The sequence below is a fragment of the Amia ocellicauda genome, chromosome 22, assembly GCF_036373705.1.
Source record: "Amia ocellicauda isolate fAmiCal2 chromosome 22, fAmiCal2.hap1, whole genome shotgun sequence".
Classification (NCBI taxonomy): domain Eukaryota; kingdom Metazoa; phylum Chordata; class Actinopteri; order Amiiformes; family Amiidae; genus Amia; species Amia ocellicauda.
The window spans coordinates 2,213,638-2,241,125 of record NC_089871.1 but is presented as its reverse complement, the minus strand read 5'-3'; the positions used below and the strand labels follow the sequence as shown (position 1 = coordinate 2,241,125).

Below are 27,488 nucleotides of genomic sequence, written 5' to 3'. Positions count from 1 at the left end.
GGGTGTGGGGGCGATAACACCTGTACAGCTCATAAACACTAACTAGGTAGTAATGTGTCTTTTACTCTCTCTTAATATATGTATGGCCAGCTCCCTGCACCTATTTAATTAAATGTAATGTTCTCTCACCCTACTCCTATATGACCCTCCGTACACACACACACAAACACGAATATCTACCCAATCAACCTAAACCATGTTCTTGGGACATGGGCGGAAACCAGAGCACCCAGTGAAAGCCCATGTGGACACAGGGTGACCAGTCAGACACTCAAGGACAGAATCAAACCTGGGCCTTGGGAGCTGTGAGGCAGCAGCTCAAAGCACAGCACGACTGTTCCACCCGCTGACTACAGTACTGCTGACGAAACCCAATACCAGTATATAAACAAAGAAAACAGGAGACTTTCAAGTGTAATTTCAGGTTTAATAAAATGTATTATAATAAAACATTGCATTTATTTGTTTGCTTTTGTCACTAGGAAAATAGAGCACTTCTGCATTTTTCATATAGAGCATAGATGTATTATAAATCAACATCACACACTAAAGCATTTTCAATACATTAAAGCAAAATATATATATATAACAAGGTTTAAAAAAAAAACAAAGAAACAGGTAATGCCTTACATTGCATAACCCAATTTAATATTAAATGGATTGATAATCTGTTAATATTTAACTACTTGATGAATAGCAATGAATGTTGTAATATCTATCTATACCAACACGCTTTTGTTTTTTGATCTCTTCACTTTAGCTGAACAGTTTTGTAATTTGGCCTTTTTTCTTTATTATCCTTTATCTCTTTATTAATCAAGTGGTTGAATGTTAATAAATTAGTAATTGAATATCAATTAAATATTAAATTGGGCCACACGTTTTAAAGCCTTACCAGAAACATTTTAAAGGATAATTAAGACAGGCTGATTATAGACACATACGTACTTCTTCAGTTGTAAGGTCCCTATTTGTCCAGTACTAAGTGTTGGTACACTAAAGCCTTCTTCTTGTTTTGGGGGGTGGACAGTGTGTAAAGCACAGAGAAAATCAGAAATAAAATGTTTTAAAATGTTTTAATCACATCTGTTAAAATTCTCTAAAAAGCGACCAAGTACATTTCTAAAACAATGCATATAAATCAAATCGTTAGGAATGGTTTCTTCTCCCACCCACATCCTTCTGTGGTTGGCTTTGTGACTTTTAAACCAGCATCTGATAAATACCAAAGCAAATGCTTCATGGGAATAACACTACTGTGACCTTATGCATTATGAGTATTATGCGTTATTTTGTGCACAAAGGGTTACCAAAATCTAAACATTATTGGGATTTCATTCAAGACAAACAGAACTACACCTTCCACAGTGCCAGAAGTGCAAACCTCATTCGAAACACCACAGACTATCTGGAGGAAACAGCAGGCCGGGAATGACAATTCTGTGATTATTGTTATCGATCTTGCCATGATTCGTCCGTCTTTTTCTTTTTTGTACTGGACAGCACATGGGGCAAAACAAAGATAGACACCCCCTCCTATCTCAGCAGCATGCCAGCAAGCCTTTATAAAAAAAAGATATATAGTGTGTGTGTAAATAACATTAAACATGATATTTGAACAGTAATAAATAGGAATGTGCAAAAGAGTCCAGTGCTTCTCAGATTTTAAGAAGGTAACATTCTTGATTCAGCAATAACACTAAAACGGTAACATCTGATCACCTTTGTAAGAGGAAAAAGGGAAAAGAAAATACTAAGATTAAAACAAGAACAACTAAAATACAGTAACTTGTGATTCAGAACCAAACTTCATTTGGTTTTTTTAAATTAAAAGACCAAACATTCCTCCAGGACAACAAGGTTTTGTGCGGACGAGAGCGAGACATCCCCTCACGAGATCTGCAGGCTGAAAGAAACTGGGTTCAGGTCAAAGAAACCCTGAGCAACAGCCCCCCATAAAATATTTCCATACACCGCCTCTGGAACGACTATTGCCATTTTCTAGCAGAACTCCATCCAGTCTACATCCGTCTCACAGCCTTCACTTGAGTTTGTATATGTGGTCAAAGCTGAGGGAACGTTCTGTGTACTTCGGAGACGAGCGAGAAGGATGTGAATTGTTTTTTGTTTATACACGTTCGTATTCTGTAATTTCTTTGGAAGTCTGAGTAGGCTCACACGTATGTAATGCACACATATTGCAGAAATAAATCTTGAAAACAATAAATGTACATTTATATATAGGTCTCCTCCATACAGAATATTAGAAACTCTTTCACTAAACTTAAAGGATGTACCTAAAGGACTACGCAGACAGACACCATTCAGGGGGAGTTTTGCATGATCCTGCTTGTGCATGGAGCACAGAAGCAGCAGATAGTGTGCAGAAGTCTATCTATATCGCGTGTTTAGAGACTGTGGTTGCAAAGCTGTGGGCAGCAAGACAGCGCCGGGCGGCAGAATAGCTCTGGGAGACTGGCCAGGGCAAGGGGGCAGTGTGGCCGACAGATTTCCAAAAAGGGAAGTCCATGGCGTGGCAGGGGGACGGCTCTTAGAAGTCTTGATTGGGGCCCAGGATTGTTGTGTTATCCAGGCCGTTGAGGTTCTCTGAGGCCATCCCCTCCTCTATGGCAGCCTTGGACTCCTGGATCTGGGCAAAACGCACATGGGGAAAAAAACACAGTCAGTCAGTCTGGCTACAGGGCTGCTCACTTTACTCCTAAGGCCTTGGAGGTTTTGCTCTAAACAGTAGAGAGATGGTGTTCAGTTGTGCATGGAGTTATTTGAGTTTTGCCAAAACAAAACTACCAGCGAATCGCAATGTACAAAGTGATCTTTTATGTCAGCAGCCACTTTATACTGCTTACATCACGAACGCAGCAGGGTACAGGTTAGTAATTTACCATTCACCAGTAGGTCAATGTTTTGATTTGGTCTAGCCTCAAGTCATCATATTCTCTGGAAACCTGGATTAAATCACAAATTCGATCTACCCTCTCAAAGCAAAAATTACTTGATAGCAGTGAAATTCTAAGAAAGAAGCTTCTGACAAAAACATGAAGCCACTATTGAGTACAGTTTAGGAGTAGTTGCACTTTGTATTACTCTTATATTTTGTAAGTCACTCTGGACAATAATAGTTATATATAATATAGAATAATAGTTAAGAGTAAGTCTCACCTGGAAGGGGGGGCTGACCCCAATGATGCACTGTAGGTTACTGCTGTAGTAACACAGCACAAACTCTCCCCCCAGCACCGGGATCTCATCCATGTTCAAGAACACCTGGAGCAGGAGAGAGCAGCAATCAGCTTTGAGCAACGTGTCCCTGAAGGCCATGTGAACAGAATTTCATGAGTGTAGTTATCCACAGAAAACAGTGCACGACATAGTAGCAAAACCAAGAAGGTGGCAACATCATGTCATACTGAAGCAGAGGGGTGTAGCTGGGAAATTCCCTGTTGGAGCAAAGCTCAATAAACACATTACTCTTAAAAGAGCGAGTGTTCGCATACACTCCCCAGAGGCTAGGGATCTCTCTCCATCGGGAAAGACATCTCTTCCATTCAGTGTTTCAATTAAGGTCTCTTCAGACACAATTATTTCTTTTTGAACCTCTGAGCAGGGTGACATGTTAGCTGATGCTCACATTGCTTAAACCAATAACTGGTCTGATCGCAGTCTTGGTTTCACTGTGATGTCGTGTAACCAGGTGATGTCATGCGTATTTGCTACATTGTGTTCTGGAGCTCTAGTTGTATTGATTCAAAATAAGTCGTTGCGGTCTCTGCTCGGCCGAGGCATCACTGGAAGATATGGCCCTCTCACTGCCTGGACTGTGTTGCGTTACCTCCCTAAGGCTCTTCTCACTCTCAGATACAACAATATAAAAGAATAGTTTGACTTGTGACACTCAAGATGCACAACACACACTTACGCACTTCTACAGGAAGGGAGACAGAGAGAGGAGTTGTGGGGGGCGGGGTGGTTCCCTGTGAGTGACATAATATGACAAAGTTCAGCCGGTGACACTAGTCTGTCAGTGGCTGTTGAGCCAAGCAGAGTCAGTGGAGATTTGTTTTTAAATTTCGAATCTTTGAATGTAGATCTCCAGAAAGTGATAAATCCAACAAACGCGACTTAATATCTTAATACTAACAAGAAACACTGCTCGGCTGACATTAATTATCTATTTTGGCAAATAAACAAAGGAAAAATAATAGGTCAGTAAGATATGAAGCAAAGAGAAAAACAGCAGAAATAAATTAATATTTTCTCACAGATATATATAAACAAGCGTTTTCTTCAATGGTTTAGGATGAGACACAAGACTGGCACAAGCCATTTAAAATAACTGCATCATTACCTGGACCTCTTCATCATTGACAGACACTTCGTCGTCCTTTACCCAGACGTAAGTGATGTAATTGGTGTAACTTCTGAAACCCGACTAAAAAAACAACCAGAGACAAGTTTTTATATTAGTACAGAAAACAAATCTCCCTCACCACGGCTTAAAATGTCAATTTTCCGTTTCCCTCAAAACTTCTCAGTAAATCTCATTGTGATTTATAATAAAGACTCATTTACTTCCTGGCGGAGCCAGGACTTCTCAACAAACGACACAATCAACCAGATTTGGCCCTATCAGGTCTGTCTTTTCAGTTTGCAATGTCATACAACATTGCTGGATTGGGTTGTCAGATCCCTGTGCTTTTACTCAAAAAATGGACATGAAATAGCAATGCTTATTGAAAGTAAGGGAGATTGCATTAATAATGCTGTAGTGGTTTGTCTAAAGGGTGTTTTCCAGCAAATCTCTCTGAGCCGGTGTTACCGAGGCTGTAATTGAGGGTTGGGTGGGGGACAGCACATAATCAATGGCAAGGTTAGCTTCCAAGTCCAGTCTGTCAATCCAAAATGAGGGCGACAGAAAACTATACTTAGAGACATAAAATCAATCGAAGACAGAGGGAAGCAGAGACTGACTGACTCAGTGAATGCTGATTTTGTGTGATGTGCTTGAGCGGGTGGGCGACAGAGTGACCATTAAGTGAGAGAGTCAGAGACCGCAAAAGAGAGGAGAGTGACAAAATGAGAGAGCACGAAAGGATGGTGGTGTCACACGTTAGGGCTGACCTTGTAGAGGCCAATCCAGTCCCACGTACTGCTGACAAAGGTGTCTAAGATGCTGTAGGTGATGAGGGCATCCTGGTCAGCGCTCCACTCGCCCTCTGCCTTCAGTCTCACCAGGGGAATATTGTACAGCTTCTTCATCTATGCCAGTGATGGGAGAGAGGGAACAGGTCATCGTGTTTTAAAATCAGTACAAGATTCAGCGGAGATAGAATTTGCTGCAGCTAAAGCCATGACGTTGACTCTTGATGCAACTGCAACATCTATTTTTTTTTAATGAATGCCTTCTTATCCACCACAGTTCTCCACTGCTTGAAATACTCGAGCAACTACTGTCTCGCTATACGAATCTCTCACCTCCAGGCTGAAGCTCCCAGTGACTGGCTTGTGGTCGCTGATCCCGTAGCTCATGTGGGTGGTGTAGCTCTCCAATCTCAGCTTGACTGAAGACTCTGGCTCTGGTACTAGGGTTCGCTCCTCGTCTTCCTCTAGCTCCTCCCCCTCTCCTTGCGCCCCCTCCTCTTTCTCAGTCTCCGCCTCACCGGCTGCAGTCTGGGTGTCCATCTTCAGCCGCCACAGTATCCTGTCTGTCCAGGCTGGCTTCCTCTTCTTTCCACTGCCAATTGGAAACCGCACAAATGTCAAAATCTTCTAATGGTGGAACTGGTGCCTGCAGGCAGTTTGGAGCACCTAGAAAGCAGGTCCTTAGGCCCAACATCATTGTTTCAGCCCCAGTGAAGACTGACTGAAACTAGGGCCTAGACGAAATCAAAACTTTGCCCACTGCACCCAAATAACAAACTTGTACCGTAGCTTACTTTATTGTTGGAGCTAATTTCTACTACCTCTAAATATAATGTTTTGAAATGATCTAGGCCCTGATCAGTGGCATAAATGTTTTCCATTTACGCCGTACAAAACAGCTTGCTTTGCTTTTGTCAGTCACTCACTCAAGGATAAAGGATTCTCCCCATTTCGCATTGGTGGTGCATGCAAATCAGGCTGTTACCAGGTGTTAATATGGTGAAAAATGGAGTGCACTCTATCTGATAAAAACAACTATCGCATACTCTTGCTGTAGCAATAAGCTGTATATTTTACAATGCCTATGCACGCGCACACACACACAATCAGGTAATGAGGGACAACTGAGGGAGCTAGCTAGCTATCTATCCAGGGGTGGTATGGTGGGGTGTGAGGGGTTAGTTGGTCAGAAGGACTCTGGTGTGTTACCACAGAACACTGCCACATAGATACAGCACCTCCGGATACATTCTCCAATGCAAATGATGCACAATTGTTTAATTCAATATATAGTTTGTATTGGTTTTATTGTATTCCTGGCTATTGTATCTGCTATATCATCAGCCATTAACTTAATTCTACAACATATCTACATATGTCCAATGTGGCTCTCTGGTACCGTCCCATGGGCAGTGTTTCTGGGGATCCAATATTTCCCGATTAAGCAAGAAACATGGATTTAGTTTTTTCTGCCTGAGCACAAAAAGCACAGTGATACATGTGGGTGATGGGGAGATATTCAAGGGGAATCTTTTATATCTTACTTAAAACCCAACCACGTCTTCTGCTCTCTGCAAAATTGGAAAAAACACAGGTGAGTAGGTTCATCGGTGGCCACGGCTGCAGAGCTACTGCGGCACAACCACATCTCTGAACAGCCTCAGTGCCAGGGCCGAGCCGAGCCCAGCTGGTCAGAGTAATTTGTCTTTGAACTTCTTCTCCGCACTGACACGTTTAAACAGACCTGTGCAACTCCTAAATCACAAATCAGGCTCTGCTCTTTTTATTAGTGTAGGTCTTGTGAGACCGAGAACCCTGGGAACTCTGAGGCACAATGAAGGTGGAAGTTGTTTCATGGGCTTTCCTGTATAGTAGCTTGGTTCAAAAGGGTTCAGAGGAGAGACAATTGTGATAATAGTGTACATGTTGCAAAAATGCAAAATTTACAGGACACAGACTGAGAACTGAGCTCTCCAAATATTTGTGGGTAAAAATTTTCTATTTTTGCAATTTAGACCCGTTTAAATAATAAAAATACTAACACAATGCTTTCCATGGTGTTTTCATAATGCGTACAATAGAGGGTGAAGCATTTATTTTTGGAACCCCCAAGTGAAGAAGTTACACACCATTGTCTTGCCTATATGTCGTTAACATGTTTTTGCAGTGGCTATGAAGACGCAAGGCACCTTAGTAGAAAGATTCCTCTTTTTCAGGTGTGACTGTGTGATTTAAGAGCTGAACTGCATCAGTTGAAACATGGCTGTTTAGAGAAAAGACCAAGAAAAATGACTCTGAACAGCTGGACTCCACACAGCCCTGCAGTTGTCTGCTACAGGTAAAAACTCTGTAATTTGCACTTGTCCGTCGTTTCTGCAAACCAGCTTGTTCACACACGTCCACCAGAGAATGTCAGAAAATAAAAGTCTCCTAATATGCGTCTACGGTGAAAACTGTTTACTGTCAGTAGGTTTTGAATTGCATTCCTGGTGAAGGTTTTAGTTTCAGCTGAGCTCTAAATGACCAATTACTGGGACCTTTTTAATTACTGTCCATTAGAATGCTCGAGTTTTTCTCCCTGTAGAAAGATCTTTACATTGCATTTCCAAGAACAAGAAGCAGAAAATGCGAAGCACATAAATATACGTTACAATGTTAAAAGTACAAGCACCGCACCGATCACACCGGTGGGAATAAAAAACCCCAAATGCATCGATTGATTTTATAACCTCTTAAAAGTGTCAGCTTGAACTGACAGCTTCAGGGCTTTAGAAGACAGATGCCATTTTCAGCCACTGATAAGGGGCCTCATCTTCCCAGGTTAGTAAATTATTATCTTGGCAGTTTGTATTAGTTTTCAAATCTACATTATTTATGGTGGCAACTATCCTGACTGATAAGAGGAATATGTTGTATGAAATATATCAGTACTCTTACTAATATATGTACCAACTTGGATTGTATTTGTTTTTCTCAACTTAACACTATATAAAAAACAATGGATGTTGATTTTGTACCTAATATACATATATATACACGTTTAATTTCTTATTTGTTGTTATATATATATATATATATATATATATATATATATATATATATATATATATATATACTCACCTAAAGGATTATTAGGAACACCTGTTCAATTTCTCATTAATGCAATTATCTAACCAACCAATCACATGGCAGTTGCTTCAATGCATTTAGGGGTGTGGTCCTGGTCAAGACAATCTCCTGAACTCCAAACTGAATGTCTGAATGGGAAAGAAAGGTGATTTAAGCAATTCTGAGCGTGGCATGGTTGTTGGTGCCAGACGGGCCGGTCTGAGTATTTCACAATCTGCTCAGTTACTGGGATTTTCACGCACAACCATTTCTAGGGTTTACAAAGAATGGTGTGAAAAGGGAAAAACATCCAGTATGCGGCAGTCCTGTGGGCGAAAATGCCTTGTTGATGCTAGAGGTCAGAGGAGAATGGGCCGACTGATTCAAGCTGATAGAAGAGCAACTTTGACTGAAATAACCACTCGTTACAACCGAGGTATGCAGCAAAGCATTTGTGAAGCCACAACACGTACAACCTTGAGGCGGATGGGCTACAACAGCAGAAGACCCCACCGGGTACCACTCATCTCCACTACAAATAGGAAAAAGAGGCTACAATTTGCACAAGCTCACCAAAATTGGACAGTTGAAGACTGGAAAAATGTTGCCTGGTCTGATGAGTCTCGATTTCTGTTGAGACATTCAGATGGTAGAGTCAGAATTTGGCGTAAACAGAATGAGAACATGGATCCATCATGCCTTGTTACCACTGTGCAGGCTGGTGGTGGTGGTGTAATGGTGTGGGGGATGTTTTCTTGGCACACTTTAGGCCCCTTAGTGCCAATTGGGCATCGTTTAAATGCCACGGCCTACCTGAGCATTGTTTCTGACCATGTCCATCCCTTTATGACCACCATGTACCCATCCTCTGATGGCTACTTCCAGCAGGATAATGCACCATGTCACAAAGGTGGAATCATTTCAAATTGGTTTCTTGAACATGACAATGAGTTCACTGTACTAAACTGGCCCCCACAGTCACCAGATCTCAACCCAATAGAGCATCTTTGGGATGTGGTGGAACGGGAGCTTCGTGCCCTGGATGTGCATCCCACAAATCTCCATCAACTGCAAGATGCTATCCTATCAATATGGGCCAACATTTCTAAAGAATGCTTTCAGCACCTTGTTGAATCAATGCCACGTAGAATTAAGGCAGTTCTGAAGGCGAAAGGGGGTCAAACACAGTATTAGTATGGTGTTCCTAATAATCCTTTAGGTGAGTGTATATATATATATATATATATATATATACACACACACACACACATATGTATACAAAACAACAAGTGTTAAAACAAGCTTCAGGAATCAGAAAAGATACACCGGAAGTTCAGTTAGGTTGTGGATGAGTGAGGACCATGAGATGCCAAGCGATAGACAGGTAGTACGTCAACACTGTGAGAGAGGAGAGGTTTTACACGGCAGGCAGGAGGTCCAGTGTTACCTGGTGTCGTAGGTCTCAGAGTGCAGGTCAAACTTGTAAGTGGGCTTGAATTTCAAAGGTCCCTCCTCGAACTCCCTCAGAAAGGCCTCCTTCTTCTTCGCCATAATCAGCTGAGGAGACAGACGCCCGCATGAGCAAACATCAACCCAGTCTCAAGGCTCTCCCTCCGAACATCAGCCAACCACAGCTCAGAAATGACCCGGCTGCTACAAAAGGGTGCACCCACACATTCATGGGACCTTCTCAGGGTGATACCCATCCCGGCAGAAGAACAGTTGTCCCGCATTGCTTAGCAGTAGTACTGACCAAGCAGTGCATAATCTGACGCTCAAGATGACACAGAAACCAGAATAAACATTGGAAAATGAATCTGAAATCTTATACAAATGTACTACTCAACTGGTTATTAGTATGGCAATTATGCATTTCTTTGTTTTGTTTATTACAGTCAACTTTTAAATATAACTACTCCTAAAGTGTCCAATGCCTGAAGAGGTGTAGAATAAAGCAGTGACCATCACGAAACATCCCAGGCCGTCACATTTTGATTGGATCTTTCTAAATAAAAATACAACTGTTATACAAACTTTTTATTTAGATCTGCTACTTGAAGATGGTGAGTTACCACCTGAAGGTTTTGAAGATTTGAATTACTCTACATCTGTTTATCGGTCTGCCTTTTTCACCCCAAATAAAACTTCCCAAGTTGGCTTTCTGGCGCTTGCTTGCGACGTCACCGTTACTCGCTTCAGTGTAACCATGTTGTGCCTAGCCAATGAAAGCCAAGATCTGAACACCACAGGGTAAATATGGTGTATATGCCAATTTAAGGTGCAGGCAATATATATTGTAGGTAGCATAAGAGCTCACAAAATCAGGAGATGGGAAAGCAATATATTAATGCACTGTTTTGAGGTACAGAACTTGTAATATTAAGGAACTGACAAGAGAAAAAGTGACATTTAGTATCCAGGGAAGTCTTTTTTGCCACCGAACAATCCGGGCAAAAGAGGAACAGGTGACACTGGAGATCTGACTCCTTGCCCAAGAACCAGTGTCAATATACTCTCCTCACCTGGTCCTTCTCCCAGAGCAGATGGAAGCGTTTGTTGTTGATGGCCTCTCTCATGAAGTGCATCCCGTGGTCGGCGATCCGGAAATTCAGGTCCCCGAACCAGAACACCACCCTGCACAAGCCAGAGACAACCTTCAGAATCTCTGACAGTTTTTTTGGGAGGGAGATGGAGGGGTGTGCAAAATCCTAATCAATTCACAGCAGTGTCTTAGGTACATCTTCCGAGTTCTGATGTAGATGTCATGTATAATAGAAGTAATCAGCTGTTCACACGGGTTGTTGGTGAATAACACACTTTTCCTTCCTAGCAGAGTGTTTTTAAAAATAGCTAAATTTAGAATTCCTCCAAGGCGCACAGACCGATTCAACACGCACACTGGTTCATGGCTCTGCAATCATTCGAAGAGCTCCGACAACAAACTGCACATTGATTTTCAATTCCTTTCCATTACAAGAACACTCTTTAAACTGCAGTCAGGTGGTACAGAGCAGACGCCACCGTTACAGTCCTCAGTCCATCAGTGTGACGTTGCGGAACAAAATTCAGAAAGGCTCATGAAGAGCAATTCTCTTTGCCCGAATTATTTTTTAATCTTTTCGTGGTTCTGTATCAGGTGATGGCAGTTTAAAGTGCATCCATTTACAGGACGGGCATGGTTTATTAAAAAGTTCAAATAAAGCATGGTTCCTCAGCAGATCTCCACAAGTTCATTGAGAAACACACATGGACTGATGCTGCTAATTGCAGCTTTAAAGGTGGGTAGGGACAGCAGAAGTAGAGGTCGAAAAGCACAGAGGCTAAACAGGGACAACAATAACTGCTGGGTATCTTACTTGTGGTCAAGTATCTTGGGGCAGTGGCTCGTGTTAAACTCCTGCGTATCCAGGATGTGCTCGATCTCGTCCACACGCTGGTTGGCATTCCCCATGTGCGCCGTCAAATGGCAGTTCAGGAAGCAGATCATGTGACCGTAGAAGGACATCCGGACGGACACTCCTCCCTTATTGCCCTATTGACATCAAAATTGCACACGTGGACAATTAGCATTTATGAAGGTCAACAACCACCAACTGGCAAAATACAGTGTTATACCACAAAATCGCATCACCGCTGAAGAGCTCTTTGATCAATGCATAACACTGGTCACACTTACTATTGACTAATTTAGTGGCCAGAGGCAGAATTTTGAAGGGGATTCTGCTTGACAACCAATTGAACAGGAATGCGATGTAAATTTGTGAAGACACCATAGCACTCCATTCTTCGGTGTCATGCAATACGCTGAGAAAAGCAGGTTGCGGTTGTAGGAGTTTTTTTTATTTTTATAACTTGATCTTAAACACCCAAGCTAACTCAAATAACTTCAATTATATCAGAAAAAGAAAACCTGAGTTCTCCCCAGCCAGCTCCCACTCACCCTCCACTGGCAACTCTTGCCTAACTAAGCTAATCCCCCGAAGACCTACCAGCCAATGGCACTGCAGACCAGCTAGTCCAGCCTATAGGACAACGATTAAGTGTGTCTGAACTTAGGCTTTCCTTCCGTACCATTTTTGTCCAGGTGGTCTTGCCGTAGAGCTCTGAGAGTAGCTCAGGCTGACATGATTTGAACAGTCCCCACTTCCACAATTGTTATATTTCAAAAGATGTAACAAAAACACAATGATACTATGTTGGGAAATCTTTCATTTCAATTTTACTGCTTCCTTATTTATTTTACATGATCTTCTAATGATATTTTAAATCGTGCTACTTGAGGCCCACAGGAAACTTGAAGAGCTTGGATAGCAAGCCTGAAAATATGGCACACCCATCCAGAACAAAATGATAAGGACTTGTCCGGAAAACAACCCTGCTGTAATTCAGCCTTACCATTTCAATTGGTCAAAAACTGACAATTCTGAAAAGCACTTTCCAAGTTTCTTTGATAAAAATAGATTATGCTCAACACTGTATTAAGCACCGCATCAGTGACTCCAACTCTAGTGTTTTGTATGATTATAATTTGTGAGGTCACAAATAGTTGAGAAAAACACAAAATGTGCAATTTATCTCCTGATCACTGTCAACTGAGTGAACAGCTGATCAGTGGGAGGAAACAGCTGTTCTGAGTGCTGTTTTTTCTGGTGTTGCAATATCATTTCAGTCTGAGGCACAATTTTAAAAACCCAGCCTGTCTGCAAAGGTCCTGGCGTTTATGGAGTCCTATGGGCTCTGTCTGCCGGCCCTCGATCACCACTTCCTCTTACCCAGTATCCGTAGATGCCAGTGCGCAAGTAGCTGGCTTGGATGTCTCGGATGAAGGGGATGTGGACTTGCTTGGCAAAGACGATCAGCAGGAGGCCTTGCATGCGAATGGAAATCAGCTGGGAAATGAGAGACACTGGATTAGAGTTGAATAGAACCCATAACAATGCCTCAGGAGAAAAGTAGGCATCCTCACAGTTTACTGAATTTAGAGCTATAGGGTCACTTTAGCTTGGCTTGCTGTTTTTTAACGTTTATTTCTGAAGTTCCTACCTGCCTTCAAATCTGTAATTCGCAAACTCCACACAGGCAGAAACCCAAGGTTGAAATCGAACCCGGGTCCCAGGAGTTGTGAAGCAGCACCTAGATTACAAATTCCTTCCCCTCCTCACATATAACAATAGTATTTAACTAATAAACAACAATAAACCAATTTAAAATGATTACTCCGATCAATAAGAGTCTGATAACAAGCCTAGTCAGACGCCCTCACAGAGAGTCGCCATTACGAAATATTTTAGCTGGGTGAAATAAAGAAGCAAAAGCATAACAATATTAATTGGTTTAGGGATGACAAAGACAAGCCTGTTAGTTTACCAAGCTGCACCCCCCCCCCTCTCTCTCTCTCTCTCTCTCTCTCTCTGTCGTGAACTCTTTAATGAGGCTGATTTGAAAGCCACACATTGTTCAGGAATGCTCAGCCAACAGCGCTGGACAGGAAACTCCAAGCAGCTTCTTAACCCTGTGATTGCAAACCGGACTGGATCCAATAGTCCTCTCAGGGACGCGGCACCCAGCGATCATGTTCCGCTCTGGCACCGCTCTGTGCAAGGTTCTACTGTGGTTTTGACAAATGTGACGTCAGAAAAACAGGGTAGAAACGTACAGTCCTGACCACACAGTGTCATTCACGTCCTCCGACTCTTGCCTGCGCGTTTCGTAGGTCCATTTCTGGAATGCAATACGTATCCAGTACAATTCTACCTTTTTGCATTTACTTGAAATTAACTTTCCATTCCGTGCATTTGTACAATACAAATTCGTTTTTTTGGGGGGCAGGACATTGCTAATCCAAACCGTTGTTGGTCTACACCAGAAGTCACTTCCTATTACCTCTCTGTTACATTCAGGAAGAGCCACGTTGAATGACCTCCGAAAGGACATACACATTTGTAAATCATTTAAATTTGTCCTCCGGAATGCAAAGTTTGGGTAACCGTAAAAGCATTCAACCAATCAAGAGATCCTGACAAGTAAGCAAATATACATTAACTACAGACAGCAGCACTATTCAAGAACTTTCTGATCTTAATGCTGCCTGTTTATGTTTATTACCTGGAGGGGACGCAACAATGAAACCTGTTAAGCTGTGGAGCGCCCCTGTAGGCATTTTTATTTCTCTCTACTCCCTGCCTCATGTTTTACTTCTGCATTCTGTATTAAATCACAGTCTCGTGTTGTGTTAATCTGTGCGGCACTGTGCAAACGGTGCCGTACCCAATACAAGTTGATTGAAGGGTGTCAATGGACCCTTTAAAAGGCCGTACCTTAACGTAACCCAGTGGGGACAGTGTGTCCATCAGCAGGTTACTCCAGGGGTCTTCAAAGGTCATGTCGTTGATAAAATTCAATATCTTGGAGTTCACTTCCTGTAGCCTGTGTATAACGAACACAGAACAAGCGTTCCTTGTTAGAATTTGAGTGTAGCATTTTATAATTTGCACCAGCAAGGGGCCAAAATGTCTTCTCGTTTAAATTCTTTCCCAGAATTACTTTACTGAACTAATTCTTTGGATAATTCAAAATTACCTGTCCTTTCCAGGTATTAATCAGTAGCTAAGCGATAGATAAATGTAGTATCATTGCATTTTTGTTCCAAGTTTTGGAATTTAATTATTGGTGACTTGGGCCTTGTTAGAAGCGCGTCAGACTTTTGTTTCCCTTCATAGACCTCAGGGCCGTACGGCAACCACATCTGGTCAAAAGTTATAAGGGCTTGTCTATGTGTCGCCCCGATTTTAATTCAACCTCACCCATTTAAATGTGTCCCTTAAAGCCAGGCATTTGGCCCTCACATGAAAATGCAGCCATTAAGGAAATTAGATCTGATTAGGCAGCGAAACTAGATAAAAGATTCGTCAGACATAAAACACACATTAAATGGAAACTGGAAGAATGTTAAGACTATTAAGCAAAGAATGGTAAATCCTTCTTGATTAGTCACTGTACATCGTAGAAGTTCGCGAATGGTAACAGCCTCTCTCGGACACTCTCTCACTCACCCAATGACATAAAGATCGATGGGTTTCTCTCTGTCAATCTCCAGCAGGGAGCTGACAGTGGCTGGCGGGGCGGCTGTCCCCACATTCCACGTGACCATGTGCAGCCTGGGAAAGACAACAGGGCGACACAGTTAGGCAGCAAGACAAATGCAGTCTTTCCAGACAAGCATAACCGGATTGTGCTGTGTGGCTCTTGTTCCTGGAACACCCTTCAAGAGATGGTTAAGGTTAGGATTAGGGTTGGGTCATTTTACAGGGCACAATCACAATCCTACACATTATGAGAATGAATGGATGACACTCACAATATTTCAACATAAAACCCTTCAACTGTGATTCTAGGTCTCCAATACTGACATGGTGTTCTGCTTATTTATTGGTTTATGTATCTGCTTGTTTATTTAGACCTAAAATGGTAGGATTTGAAAACAGAAATCGCACAAAACGGCAGGCCTCACACATCCCAAGCTCGGCCTTGCTGGATGCTGGTGTCCCACTCTAGAAGTTAAAAAACAACCTTGGCCTAAACAACGGTCTGTGTTTTTTTTAAATGATTCATGCGAGCCTAATAAATGTCCAAGGTTGTGTTTAATGGTCATTCAACAGTGCCGGTTTAATCCAAAACAGGCCTCCCAATGCAGCGAAATCCATTGTTCAGAGCCCAGCTATTAATCCTCTTACTTGTGACCAGTTAACGCTTGGTCACAAACAACCAACAACAAAGGAAAGGAATTAAAAGATCAGACATCACTAATCACTGACATCAGTTAAACTCCGGTGTACGTCTTTGGATAACCCACATTTTCGTCCAAAAACCAGATGTAAACATGTACCTTTTCACTCATAACACCATGAATACACTTGAAGGAATGGTCTGACAAATCAATATATTTAATCTTCTAGTCTAGACAGATCTGTCATTCCCTCAAATAATTGTTTAATATTAATATCTGTGGCATTTAGACAGCACTCTTTTTTAAAAATAAATCTCTCTATCCCCAAATGGAAAAATCAACACACACATACACTGACACACAGAAAATGATTGAAATTTCTAAAAAAAATATTGTTTATCTGTTTTTATAGATTGTCTCTCTTAGGGCATAGAACTGCTAAATTTTATTAATGAGTAAAGACCATTAGTTCAGTTTATTGTTTATTTACCAGCTTTTCAAATTAAGAAAATGTCTCTAGTGAGAAGAGAGCAGCGAGCCTTGTTAGCAGTAATGGAATGTACTAAACATATGAACCGTCCTTACTCATTAGTCAAACATTCATCAACTTTAGAAGACTATGTTTAAAATACTATCAAGATATCAAACCAGCAAGCTTTTGAATGAGTGTGACAGATCAAATGGGTTTGTCCGGTTTGTAAACTTTGACTTTCTTTTGAGAAGTATGAATGGAAAGGTAGACTAGGTAGCAGTTTCAATCTAGCTTTTAAATTTCAGAACAGAAATATAGAAAAATAAATGCATAAATACACCCTCAAAACCCAAGCACTCCTATTCGTCATTATTATCATCATATAATTTCTCCCCAACAGGAGAGGAGAGGGTACCTAGCGAACGCATTTTGTTCTGACAACAATGGAGTCAGTTTGTGTTTAGGGATTGGAAAACTGGACATACTACCCTGACCACACGGTGTCATTAACGCTCTCCATGCGATGGTAACATAGTAAAGTCATCTGCTCATTTCATTGGTCCATCCCTGGTCCATTTTTCCAATTAAATCAAAACTTTTTATTCTCTGCATTTTGTTATAAATATTTTTCGCTATTTTACATTACTTGGACAACGTCCCCTGGAGTCTATCAATCTGTGCTGCCACAACATCCTACTGTTCACTTTGTCACCAATGTTGCCACTGTGCTATTTTTTGCCACGCAGGCACAGCAAGACACCTGAAACACTCCGCGTCGCGGGCACTCCTTTTGCCACAGACCAGGAAGGCCTCATTCAGGGTGCGGGACACCTCCTCCTGGATCTCCTCGTCCGAACTCAGGTCCTCCACACAGGTCAGTAGCTGGACCACTCTCTGGCGCAGAAGCAGCCGGCCACTAGTGGAGTGCGAGGCGGTGCTCGCCATGCTGTCCGAGCGGGGCCGTGACCCAGGGAGCCCCTCAACATCCTCCATGCTCTCACACTCGAGGCTAGCGATGGAACTGGGAAGCAAAGGCCCAACTGGGAGTCCGATGTAAGCTTCAACACACACACGGTTGAAAAGGTAAACACTCCCAAAATAATTGCCAAAGTGGTGTGAGCATTCCAAGATTAATTAATTACTTAAATACAATAATAATAATAATAATAATAATAATAATAATAATAATAATAAAACGTTGAATTAATCTGCAGATTTCTTGGTCCCCTTTACCAATTTTTTTTTAAAAAGAAAACCAATAGGAATCAGTTACAATTCGAGAAATGTAAGAGCCTCAATCAGATGTTGCAAATCAAATTAATCTCACAAATCTCTCGCTCAATCCCTTCCTCTGATGTCCTTGTGGTCTCTTCTGTTTCCAGATTCAAAAGTCATCTTCTGGATGAAAACATAGCTTCATTAATTCTCTCTCCCATCAGAAGCTTCTCTCAGTGGTGCCTCTCGATTTTGGTTTTGATTCCTCCCGGTCAATTAAAAGGTGCAGGTCCTCTGTCAAAAGGTACTTTACACACACAAGCAGGCTCATGGCTTAAGAACCAGCATCCTCCACAGCTCAGGCGGAATCTGAGCAGCAGAGCAGTCTGACTCACCAGAAACAAAACATTGAAAAAAAAAAATATCACAAAATGAAAAATACAAACCAACTATAATAGTAGCGTGTCTGCAGGTAAAAAAACCAAAACCCTACGTTTTCTTTGTCCAATCCAGCATCTCAAATGAATCAGTAAAGAAGAAAAATTTAAGTGTGACCCGTCACTCAACTGAAGGATTATTTAAATCTTTTGTCTGACCCACGTGAGTCCGAAAAATGACCATAAGCCCGGGGCTGTTATGGATGCTGGCTGATCTTGCCATCGTTAGTCCACTATTACGAGAATTTCAAAATACCAATAGTCTAATCGGGTTAATATTCATGTAACGCAAAAACGGCTTGTCTTGCGCCCCAGAAGGGAAGCTTTTATGAAACAGGATTTTCTTAAGCCAGTCGGGTCAAATGTTAGCCACCAACGTATTACACAAAGCACAAATTATAACAAAGGTTTATTTTATGAAAAAAACATCATACAAATGGTCCCCCATCCCTGGCCATGGAGCACCCACTGCCTCTATGCTCCTGCAGATTTCTCAGTTACTTTAACAGATCCTTTACCGTAAACCATCTACAGTCCTTTAACAGGTGACAGTAATAGAAAGTCCAAATAAGCCAGTTTAGTTTTACTCAGTTTCCAATTTAGTCATTTATGGCCAAGCTCGAACAATAAACCTAGAGATGCAAGAGGTATATCCCAAGTCAGGCTGGTCAGAGGTGGGGAAGCCCAGGCCTGCAGGACTGTAGTGTCATCTGATCATTTGTTTCACTTCAACTCTCAATTTCTTATTTAGAGCCTGCATTTACTCAACTGAACCAATTTAGCATCATTTCTAGTTATAAGAAGGTGGGGATTTTTACTCAGAAAAGCTATAGGGCTGTGGCCCTCCAGGATCTGTTCTCCTCCATTGTTCTAGGTCAAAGTGTACTTTTCCATGTACTAGTTCAGTTTTGGATGTTCTTAACTGGCAATTCAACCTCATTTTGAACTTTGCTACCCAAGTGCCTCAATATTCAACATTAAGTGCCATGATTACAGCTTAGGATGGCCAATTGTACTTTACAATTATAGCATCAAATTCCCAATGAATTAATATGCAAGTACCACAGGAATCACCTGGATTTCTCCTGCACTTCCTCCGAGCTTCTGATGTTGATCACACGTATAACAGTTAAGATTAGGGTTAGGGATCGGGGTGAAAGACTAGGGTTTGGGTTGGGGCCTAGAATTGCGATCAACCTAATTCACAATTGACATAATAGCAATACAAGAGCACGTCAAGTAGTACAATTAAATATTTCAGAAGCAGAGAAGACAATACTCAAACAAGTCTGATTGAGCTGATTGCAAAGATATTCCCTGGGCTTATTTAGTTTAAAACTTCTTATACATAGGTGAAAGAACTTCTGCAAATGACTGAACACTATTTACGATGCCTTTGATGCCAAGACAGACCATGACACAATAGGATGTCTTTTTCACAATTTGTATATTGGCCTTCTTGCTCAGCCACACAGCCTTAACTAAAAGAGACTCTTCATACAGAGAGGAAAAAGCTATGAAAATTTAAGACAAGAGTTCCAATGACACCCATTTTCCCTGTGTGTAAAGAGATAGGGCTCATTCAGTAGCAGATCACATTTTCTACTGAGCCCTCTTGTTGACCCCAAACGTCAACCTTTTGTGCAGCGTACTGTGAGGGGTGCATCAGTGACAGGAGAGGGGGGACAGGTCACAGGATCCAGAATCTGCGCTTTCAAGCAATAGGGGGGCTCTGGCCTGAGACAGCTCTCTCAAATTAATTTAAAAATCTGGCCTGAGTGCATTTACTGTTGCCAAGCTGTGACTTTGGCTGTTGATAAAAGTGATTGTCCGCAAGCAATGCATTCTCTCTGTTTGGTAAGTCGTAGTATCACAGGTAGGGCCTAAAGTTTTAGGTTTCTATTTTTGATCACGGGTCGTCCCTTAAACCATGTTTGGAGCCCGATGGCTTTCTGACTGAATTTGGGAATGAGCTGCTAATGACCAAACTAAAGCTGGTCCTTTTTTCCCCTTGCATCTCATTCAAGTCTCTGATTTCACCAGCTTTGTCATTCGCACTCAAGAGTTAACCACTGACATTAAATCGCTGTGTCTTCTCAGATCCTATTTTAACAGGCATTTCCTTCTCGCACCTTTACTTCTTATGTGTCATTTTTCTCATTCTACGTTGATTGCGAATTAAACGTTTTACTCATAAATTAGGTTGCAGGTCCACCTGAAGACAACTGATTAACAATTCAAGTCTTGAGCAAAAGTAACTATAGGGAACAAAGTTTGGCTAATCTAAAATCAATAAATCTTAGCACCTAAATAAATAACCCCTTCATAAATCTGTCTGATGGTGACACAGCTAACGTTTCACCCCCGATCACCCTACTCCCAGCAGCCCTGCTCTGGACACTCAAGAACATAAAAAAGGAAAAAAAATCTGCTTTCCTCGGCAGTGACGGCAGGCCTCTGGTCCTTAATTGGCATAACTCCCGTCTAATGAGCTGAGACAGCCCTGCAGGGCTCAGATGATCAGAGAAAGCCTGTTACACAAACCTACAAATACCTCTTTCACAAGGGTGTTAATCCCCCGCTCTTACCCCATGGTAATTCTGTCACAAGGAGCTTCTTAAGAGGGATGTTTTGTCAGGGGAGGGGGACAACTAGGAGGGGGTACAGGCCAAAAATCTCCATCAGATTGCTCCATGTTTTAAAAAAGGTTGAGTAAATATTCCAGAAATAAAGTGTAGACTTCGACAGACCTTCACAGAACCACGTTGCACCTGTTATTCTAGGTAAGGCAGTTTGAGATTAGCACTCCGCGAATCCAGCTGTAAATGAGGGCACATTACACAATGTACATGTAAGAATTCATTTTGGAATACAGCAAGTACAAGTTTGGGTCACCATCACACAAGAAAAAGGATATTGTTGCTCTCTTATCTGGGAGAAAGGCAAGTCCTTCACAGAATATCTTAACTTAATCTCTTTTAGTGCTTTTGACACAGAAGATTACGTGTGGGGAGATTTACGGTATTGGCAAAGTCAACGCCACGAACTACTTGACCGGAAAGCGCTGAAGGACAAGTCCTATGTCACAAGTTGAACTTCCACACAGCTGCATTGAAGACTGGAAATAAGAATCAGGTCTTTTACACAGAGAGCGCTGTAGGACACACACAGTCTCACACGACCAATGGAGGTAACCAGAATGGCCTACTGTTTAGTTTTTCAGCCTGGTGTTGTACAAATTCCTAAATTAAGATTTTGTTTTCTATGATTAGAGAACATATTACAGATTTTTTACAGATTGAAACGTTATAATATTAGACACCTAAAGCAACATCAGCCCTAACCTCATGACGTAGTAGTTTACTACTTTGGCAGTGTCTTACTGCTCGGTCAGTATGTATATATACAGGCAGTCCAACTCAGCTTGGTCTTACAATTAATTTACTACATGGTTAGAATATACAGGCCTAGAGATAACCCAAACTTTGGCCCCTCTGATGCGAGAGCCTCATTCTGAATCAGAACCACGGACAGTTCCAGTGGCCCTCGTGCTTTGGGGTATTCCCTAAATAGTTCCTCCACACTCTGCCAAATGAAGCAATGCCCAAAATGTGCACGACTGGTGAAGCCATACTTTCGAATATGAATAGACCTGACAGTTGTTAAATTACTGAAATCACACAGAGTTACTGGATTTTAAAACAAACTGTGCTTTCACCAATATGATGCAATACACATTTTCTTTAAATCTCTATATTCTTAAATAGCATTAGATTGTTGATGCTGTTGTTACTACCTTTCCATGAATATTTTACAAAAAAAATTGATTAAAAGGCTGAGGCTTGTTTCGGTTTATCACAATGTACCCTTGTGTATATTGAGTTTTAATAAAAAAAATCACATCACTAAAATGTGTGTTTATGTATTTACCACAAACTAATGCTTTAATATAAGGTTAATTTCATTATTTAGTTCATAGTTTAGTATTAATGGTCTGATTCTCCAATTTATAGCTTAAACTTAAAATATATATTTGAAATTTCAACATATTAAAACAAACACATAATGCCCATCATGCACCCTCAATCCTGTGTCCTCCAGCTCATCTCCAGTTCCTCACCCCATGCCTCTTGCCCTCATAATATACGGCCCAGGCTTCCCTCCCCCTAACCACCACCCTATTGCCTGATCTCCCCCCACATCCATCTTAACACACAGTCCCATGGTGCTGCAGCTCTGTGTTTTGTGCCGAGTGCACACACGGAGAAAAGCAGGAGAATGACAATGCACATTACAGAGGAAGTGTTATCTGCCTACATCCCTCCAACACTGGTGACCTTAACTGAACAGCAAATGGCATTCACAAATGGGAAGAGTGTAAACGAAAAATAACTCCTAATTAATGCATAGTCCATAAGAAATGCTCGCACTCATACCAGCCTTGAGAGAAATCTTGGCTTGTCTTCGTTTGCCAACATATATGACAATTTAAAAGCACCGCTCTTTAAAACTAACATTCAGACTTACATATACATACAGTTAGGTCCATAAATATTTGGACAGTGACACAATGGTTATCATTTTGGCTCTGTACGCCACCACAATGGGTTTGAAATGCCCCAAGAACAAGCAGGAACTAAAAACAGCTGCAGTGCAGGCCTGGCAGAGCATCACCAGGGAAGAAACCCAGCATCTGGTGATGTCTATGGGTTCAGACTTCAGGCAGTCATTGACTGCAAAGGATTTGCAACCAAGTATTGAAACTCACAATTTAATTCATGATTATGTTAGTTTGTCCAAATACTTTTGAGCCCCTAAAATTGGGGGACCACATATAAAAATGGGTGTAATTCCTACACTGTTCACCCAAATTTGAATGTAACTACCCTCAGATTAAAGATTGATTGATTCCTTTCAAATCCATTGTGGTGGCATACAGAGCCAAAATGATGACCATTGTGTCACTGTCCAAATATTTCTGGACCTAACCGTACATTTACATAAACAACAAAAGCACCCCAGCCAGACCCAATTAAAGTGCTCAAACGTAAGGGTGCTATGACAAACCAAACTGCTCTGTTGTTCAAATTCTTCATGGGTTTGCTCTGGAGAAAGGCCTCTCCCCTCTTTTGTAAAGAGAAAGTTGCCTTGCTTCTTACCACAGCACCGTGTTTATTGCCAGAGGCTTGGTAATGCTTACTAATCCCCAGGCTTCTTGTTGTGGCCTCAGCATGTTAAGAAGCTCTACATAAACTCCCCAGCTGGGATACACCAGTAACTCCACGGAGCTGTAGGCATCAGCCAGGTGCTTTCACTGAACACAGCAGGTGAAATGAGAGTGGCAACAGAAGCACGGTAAAGCCCAGCTCTCCAACCTTTTCCACAGGGTTTCTCAACAGGGGTGGTGGAAACCCATATGGTGATATTGGTATCCCGTCAATTCATCTTGCAATTTTTGTCATCAGCATTTCATCAGCAAAAATGTATCACCAGCCACCATTCATTTTTCACACAATTACATTCCATGGACATTAGAAATAACTACTGTAGTCACCAATTTCACAGCCAAAATACAAATACATTACAGACCTGTGCTAAAAAAATAATAATGAATCACAAATTATTACAAAGTACATTCACGAAACAAGGTTCAGTGAAGTCCGTTTTTTGTTTTTGTTTTTAAAATGAATTTCCTCTTAAAGGTCAACAGGGATTTCCTACATTCTTGTACTAACTTTTACCACAAAACAAACTAGTGACAAAACTAAACAAAAAGTATATTTTTCAAAGCTATAGCCTATAGGGGATATTTTCTTCCCACATTGGGGAAGCAGGGAGTTCCTCCGTTTACATTTCTAGGAATGTCTTTTAAACGGGTGTTGGCATCACAAACACACTGATCTGCAGTTTGATTATTCTGTGGACAGATCAAGTTCGGTATTGCTGCCAGTCTCCCGCAGGCGACAAGCCCCCACATCACAAGGCAAAGGGCCTGCGTTGGGAGGACCCCTGTGTCTGCTGGCTTCTTGATATAACTGAAGTCTTCAGTTGAACGAATGAGTGTCTGATCTCAAAACTTGTCAGTCGTTTTAATCTCAGGTGGAGATCATAGTAACCGGCAACAAACTGTGGCTGCAGTTAATTCTAGCAGACACAGCGGCCCTCCAGGACTAGAGACAAAAATAAGTTACACACTTTAAACTGAAAGCATAAACAGCATTGTACTGTGATGCAATATTAATGAAAACGAACCTAAAAACGTGTCCATCTGGTGTGTGAAGCATTGCGGGATCAGAGAAACCTTTGTCATTGATAAAATGGTGTCTCGTCATAGAAAACTGTCAGAAGACCTGTTCTATGGTATACAGCGGAGGTTGTCCAAAGACATCTTGCTTGAAGAACAGAAATTCCTTTTTAAAAGTCTTCAGTGAAATATAAAACTACTGTAATTATAAATGAGCTGACATATGATTCACTGCTAACTAACATGCCATAAACCATGTGACACAGCCTAATAAAATACAAGACAGAACAACCACCTACAAGACATTTATTAATCATTACTCATTAATCCGGTCACAAACCCATAAATGCATCCATCAATTAATGATATAACCCCCGAAACGTACCTGAAAGTCTCCGCTGCAGCCTTGCTCCTCGACTTCTCCAACGTCAGAGAGTTCAGGGCCGCAGACACAGCCCCATCATCCATCTTCAAACCTGCAGAGATAGAGAGCGTGTCACCACACAGACTGCCACAGCCACTGCCAGGGCCTTAAGCTGACTAGCACAGCACAATCCCACACAGTCTCAAAGCCAGTGAATCTGTTATCCTCAAGCGGCAGAAGCAATTCATCACATTACACCAAGGGCCCAATTGTGGGCAATTGGTGCCTGTAATTTATTTTAGTGTGGAGCAGGCAGTTTGCCTGGAGTTCAACTACTGTGAAGATTAGGACCCATGTGTGCAGGCAAAAGAAAGAGAGAAACAGATGAATGATGGCTACAGTTCAGTGACAGGGTAGGAAGAGGTGGGGGTGGTATCTCCATAAATGGCGCATGCAAGAAAGAAGGAATTCAACACAAAGACAAGTACCAGGATTGTAAAAGTTGTATAAATCCAGATTCTCCTAAAAAAATACTGCATTCTTACAAGAAAGATCTTACAATGCATGTATTTGGCACTGGATATACTACATTAATCAACATGAGCAGACTTTTTTTTTCTTTTTTTTTTTGAGAACTAGAAGAGTTGTGGCATAATCACAATTTAAAAAGCAAATAGAAAAATGATGTCACTGCTGGCAAATGAAGCTAATTGATTAAAAAAAGATTAGCCGCATCCCAAATTTGCTGCGGCTTATCCCGTGGCTTAATCCCAAGCAAGTCTGTGCTCTCACGGGTCATGGGAAGAAGCCTTCCCCGAAAATGAGTGCTACGTGTTCCTTGCAGTGTCTCCCTGGACGTTTCTGCCCCAGATTGGGCCCATCGCTGTTCCCCAATCCTGAGTCTTCTTCGTTTTCATCTCATCCGAGCCCTTGATTGCTTAGACTAATCAGACCCTTTGACTGTAGGATTTCTGAGGTGAATGAAATTAAGAAACGTGTGATCTATATAGTTTTCATATGTAATTTTGTGTATATTTAAAACATTACACATGTACATTTAGTCTGTGATCAATACAATTACTAGGTGTACAGGGGCAACAGTTCCTTCAATAAGAACAGACTGAACAGAATTGTTTGCTCATGACCTTGGCAGCACACCAAACGGAGGCTATTTTCATAACAAGGACAGAAAAAACATACAAAAGAGTTAATTAACAACATAATTCAATTAAGCAGGATAAAAAAATAACAAGTTTATTTGCCAAATCGTATTGTGAAGGAAATGAGATGTTTTGCGTTTAAAAACTCGCAACCTGAAATACTGTCTGATATTAGAATAGCGAGTTTGAAATGATCTTGTTCAGATGCATTATCTTATTTATAAAGAATAGGGGAAGTGAATCAAGTTTTATTTAATCTACCAGGAACGAAAACCCTGCAAGGACAATTCTGGCATTGATTGATTGACAGGAAAATGTTCTGAAAGTGAGTTTATTTCAAGTTAAATACTAGGAAATGAGAAGCTGAAGGTACTGGGTATTCTGCAAAACTCAAATGAGTTTTCTTATTTCCACAAAATCCTATTAAGATTAAAGAAAACATTATACATAATACATAGTGGGTTAAACACTAATTTTCTACAGTAAGGGCTCAATAAGTCTCAGTAATAAAAGGTTTGGGTGGAAATAAAAGCAGAAGACACTGAACTGAGGTCAGGATTAGGAAACACTGCTCTACAGCTGAGGAAGTTCAATGCATGGCTGGTTGGCTTCAGACCCAGATAACAGTCGGTATCCATCTGAAACGGAGCTGTTGGTAGACACTACTTTAAGGAGCAATGTCACACGATCTTCCCTCACGCCATACGAGGCGATTCAATCACATCTTTTGATCATATTGGATGTGCTCCACCTGAATGCACAACGAAGGCTCGGGCCACCAAAACAGGCGCGCGTATCGCACGATATCGATCCGCCCGCGGTATCACGGAGACCTGGCGGCCAGCAGCGGCTTCCCCGCATTAACATCAGCTGTGACTCCTGAGAAACATGCAGGCGATGGCGCTCATGTTGCCATTTTATGGTTTTACAGTGCACAAGATGGTTTATGATACCATTTGTGAAAGTACTAAAACAACAGCTGTCTTAGTCACTGCTACCTATGGCACTTGTTGCTTTGCCAGAGCTGTGCCCGTGTACAAACCCTACCAACTGTATTATTATTATTAATAATAATAACAGCATCCATCAGCAGCATCCATCCACTGACTGGCCATCATCTAGCGCTCAGAACCCGGACTCCTGCACCGGTCCACCCCGCCAGCACCAGCTCATCCACACGGTCAACCGACACCACCTGGAGCCCAAACGCAATGGGTTTCATTTCCCGCGTCTTGTGCTCACGATTAAAGAGCAGTTTCCATCGCACGCCGGCGTCATGTTTCTGTACAAAATACATCAGTAGCCATTGCAACACGTCCCGAAATGCTCTATTATTACTGAGAGGCATCTGACTGCATGTTGTTTTAACATCCTCGTTACTGTATATTATTGATGCAAAGCAAATAAAGCTTGTATTTAACATAGTGCGCCACGTTTCATCTGCTAAAATAAAGAATACCGCTGCACTGTGCTATAATAATAATAATAATAATAATAATAATATGACTGAACTGCAGTGCTGTTTACCTGTCGTGCGGCGCGGCTCTGCTCACCCGTCTGCTCCTCCACCGCGCCTGCGCACTTCCTCCTCTCGCACGCCGG

At 41.6% G+C, this 27,488-nt stretch overlaps 1 protein-coding gene across 3 annotated transcripts; it reads right to left on the bottom strand.

Annotated features, from left to right (window-relative positions):
- Window positions 1–413: 413 nt before the first annotated feature.
- On the bottom strand, window positions 414–27,488 carry LOC136717843 (inositol polyphosphate 5-phosphatase K). 3 transcript variants are annotated; one of them, XM_066695384.1, is made up of 14 exons: window positions 27,414–27,488; window positions 24,748–24,838; window positions 15,321–15,425; window positions 14,586–14,694; window positions 13,041–13,157; window positions 11,625–11,800; window positions 10,791–10,902; window positions 9,716–9,825; window positions 6,705–6,731; window positions 5,494–5,752; window positions 5,140–5,277; window positions 4,367–4,450; window positions 3,181–3,285; window positions 414–2,650 (listed from the first exon to the last, which is right to left on the bottom strand). In XM_066695384.1, the coding sequence occupies exons 2-14, from the start codon at window positions 24,828–24,830 to the stop codon at window positions 2,552–2,554; spliced, it is 1,524 nt and encodes a 507-aa protein (XP_066551481.1). In that variant the 5' UTR covers window positions 24,831–24,838; window positions 27,414–27,488; the 3' UTR covers window positions 414–2,551. The 3 variants fall into 3 exon arrangements, with proteins under 3 accessions (XP_066551481.1, XP_066551479.1, XP_066551480.1); XM_066695382.1 differs by lacking the exons at window positions 24,748–24,838; window positions 27,414–27,488 and adding an exon at window positions 17,227–18,209; XM_066695383.1 differs by lacking the exons at window positions 6,705–6,731; window positions 24,748–24,838; window positions 27,414–27,488 and adding an exon at window positions 17,227–18,208.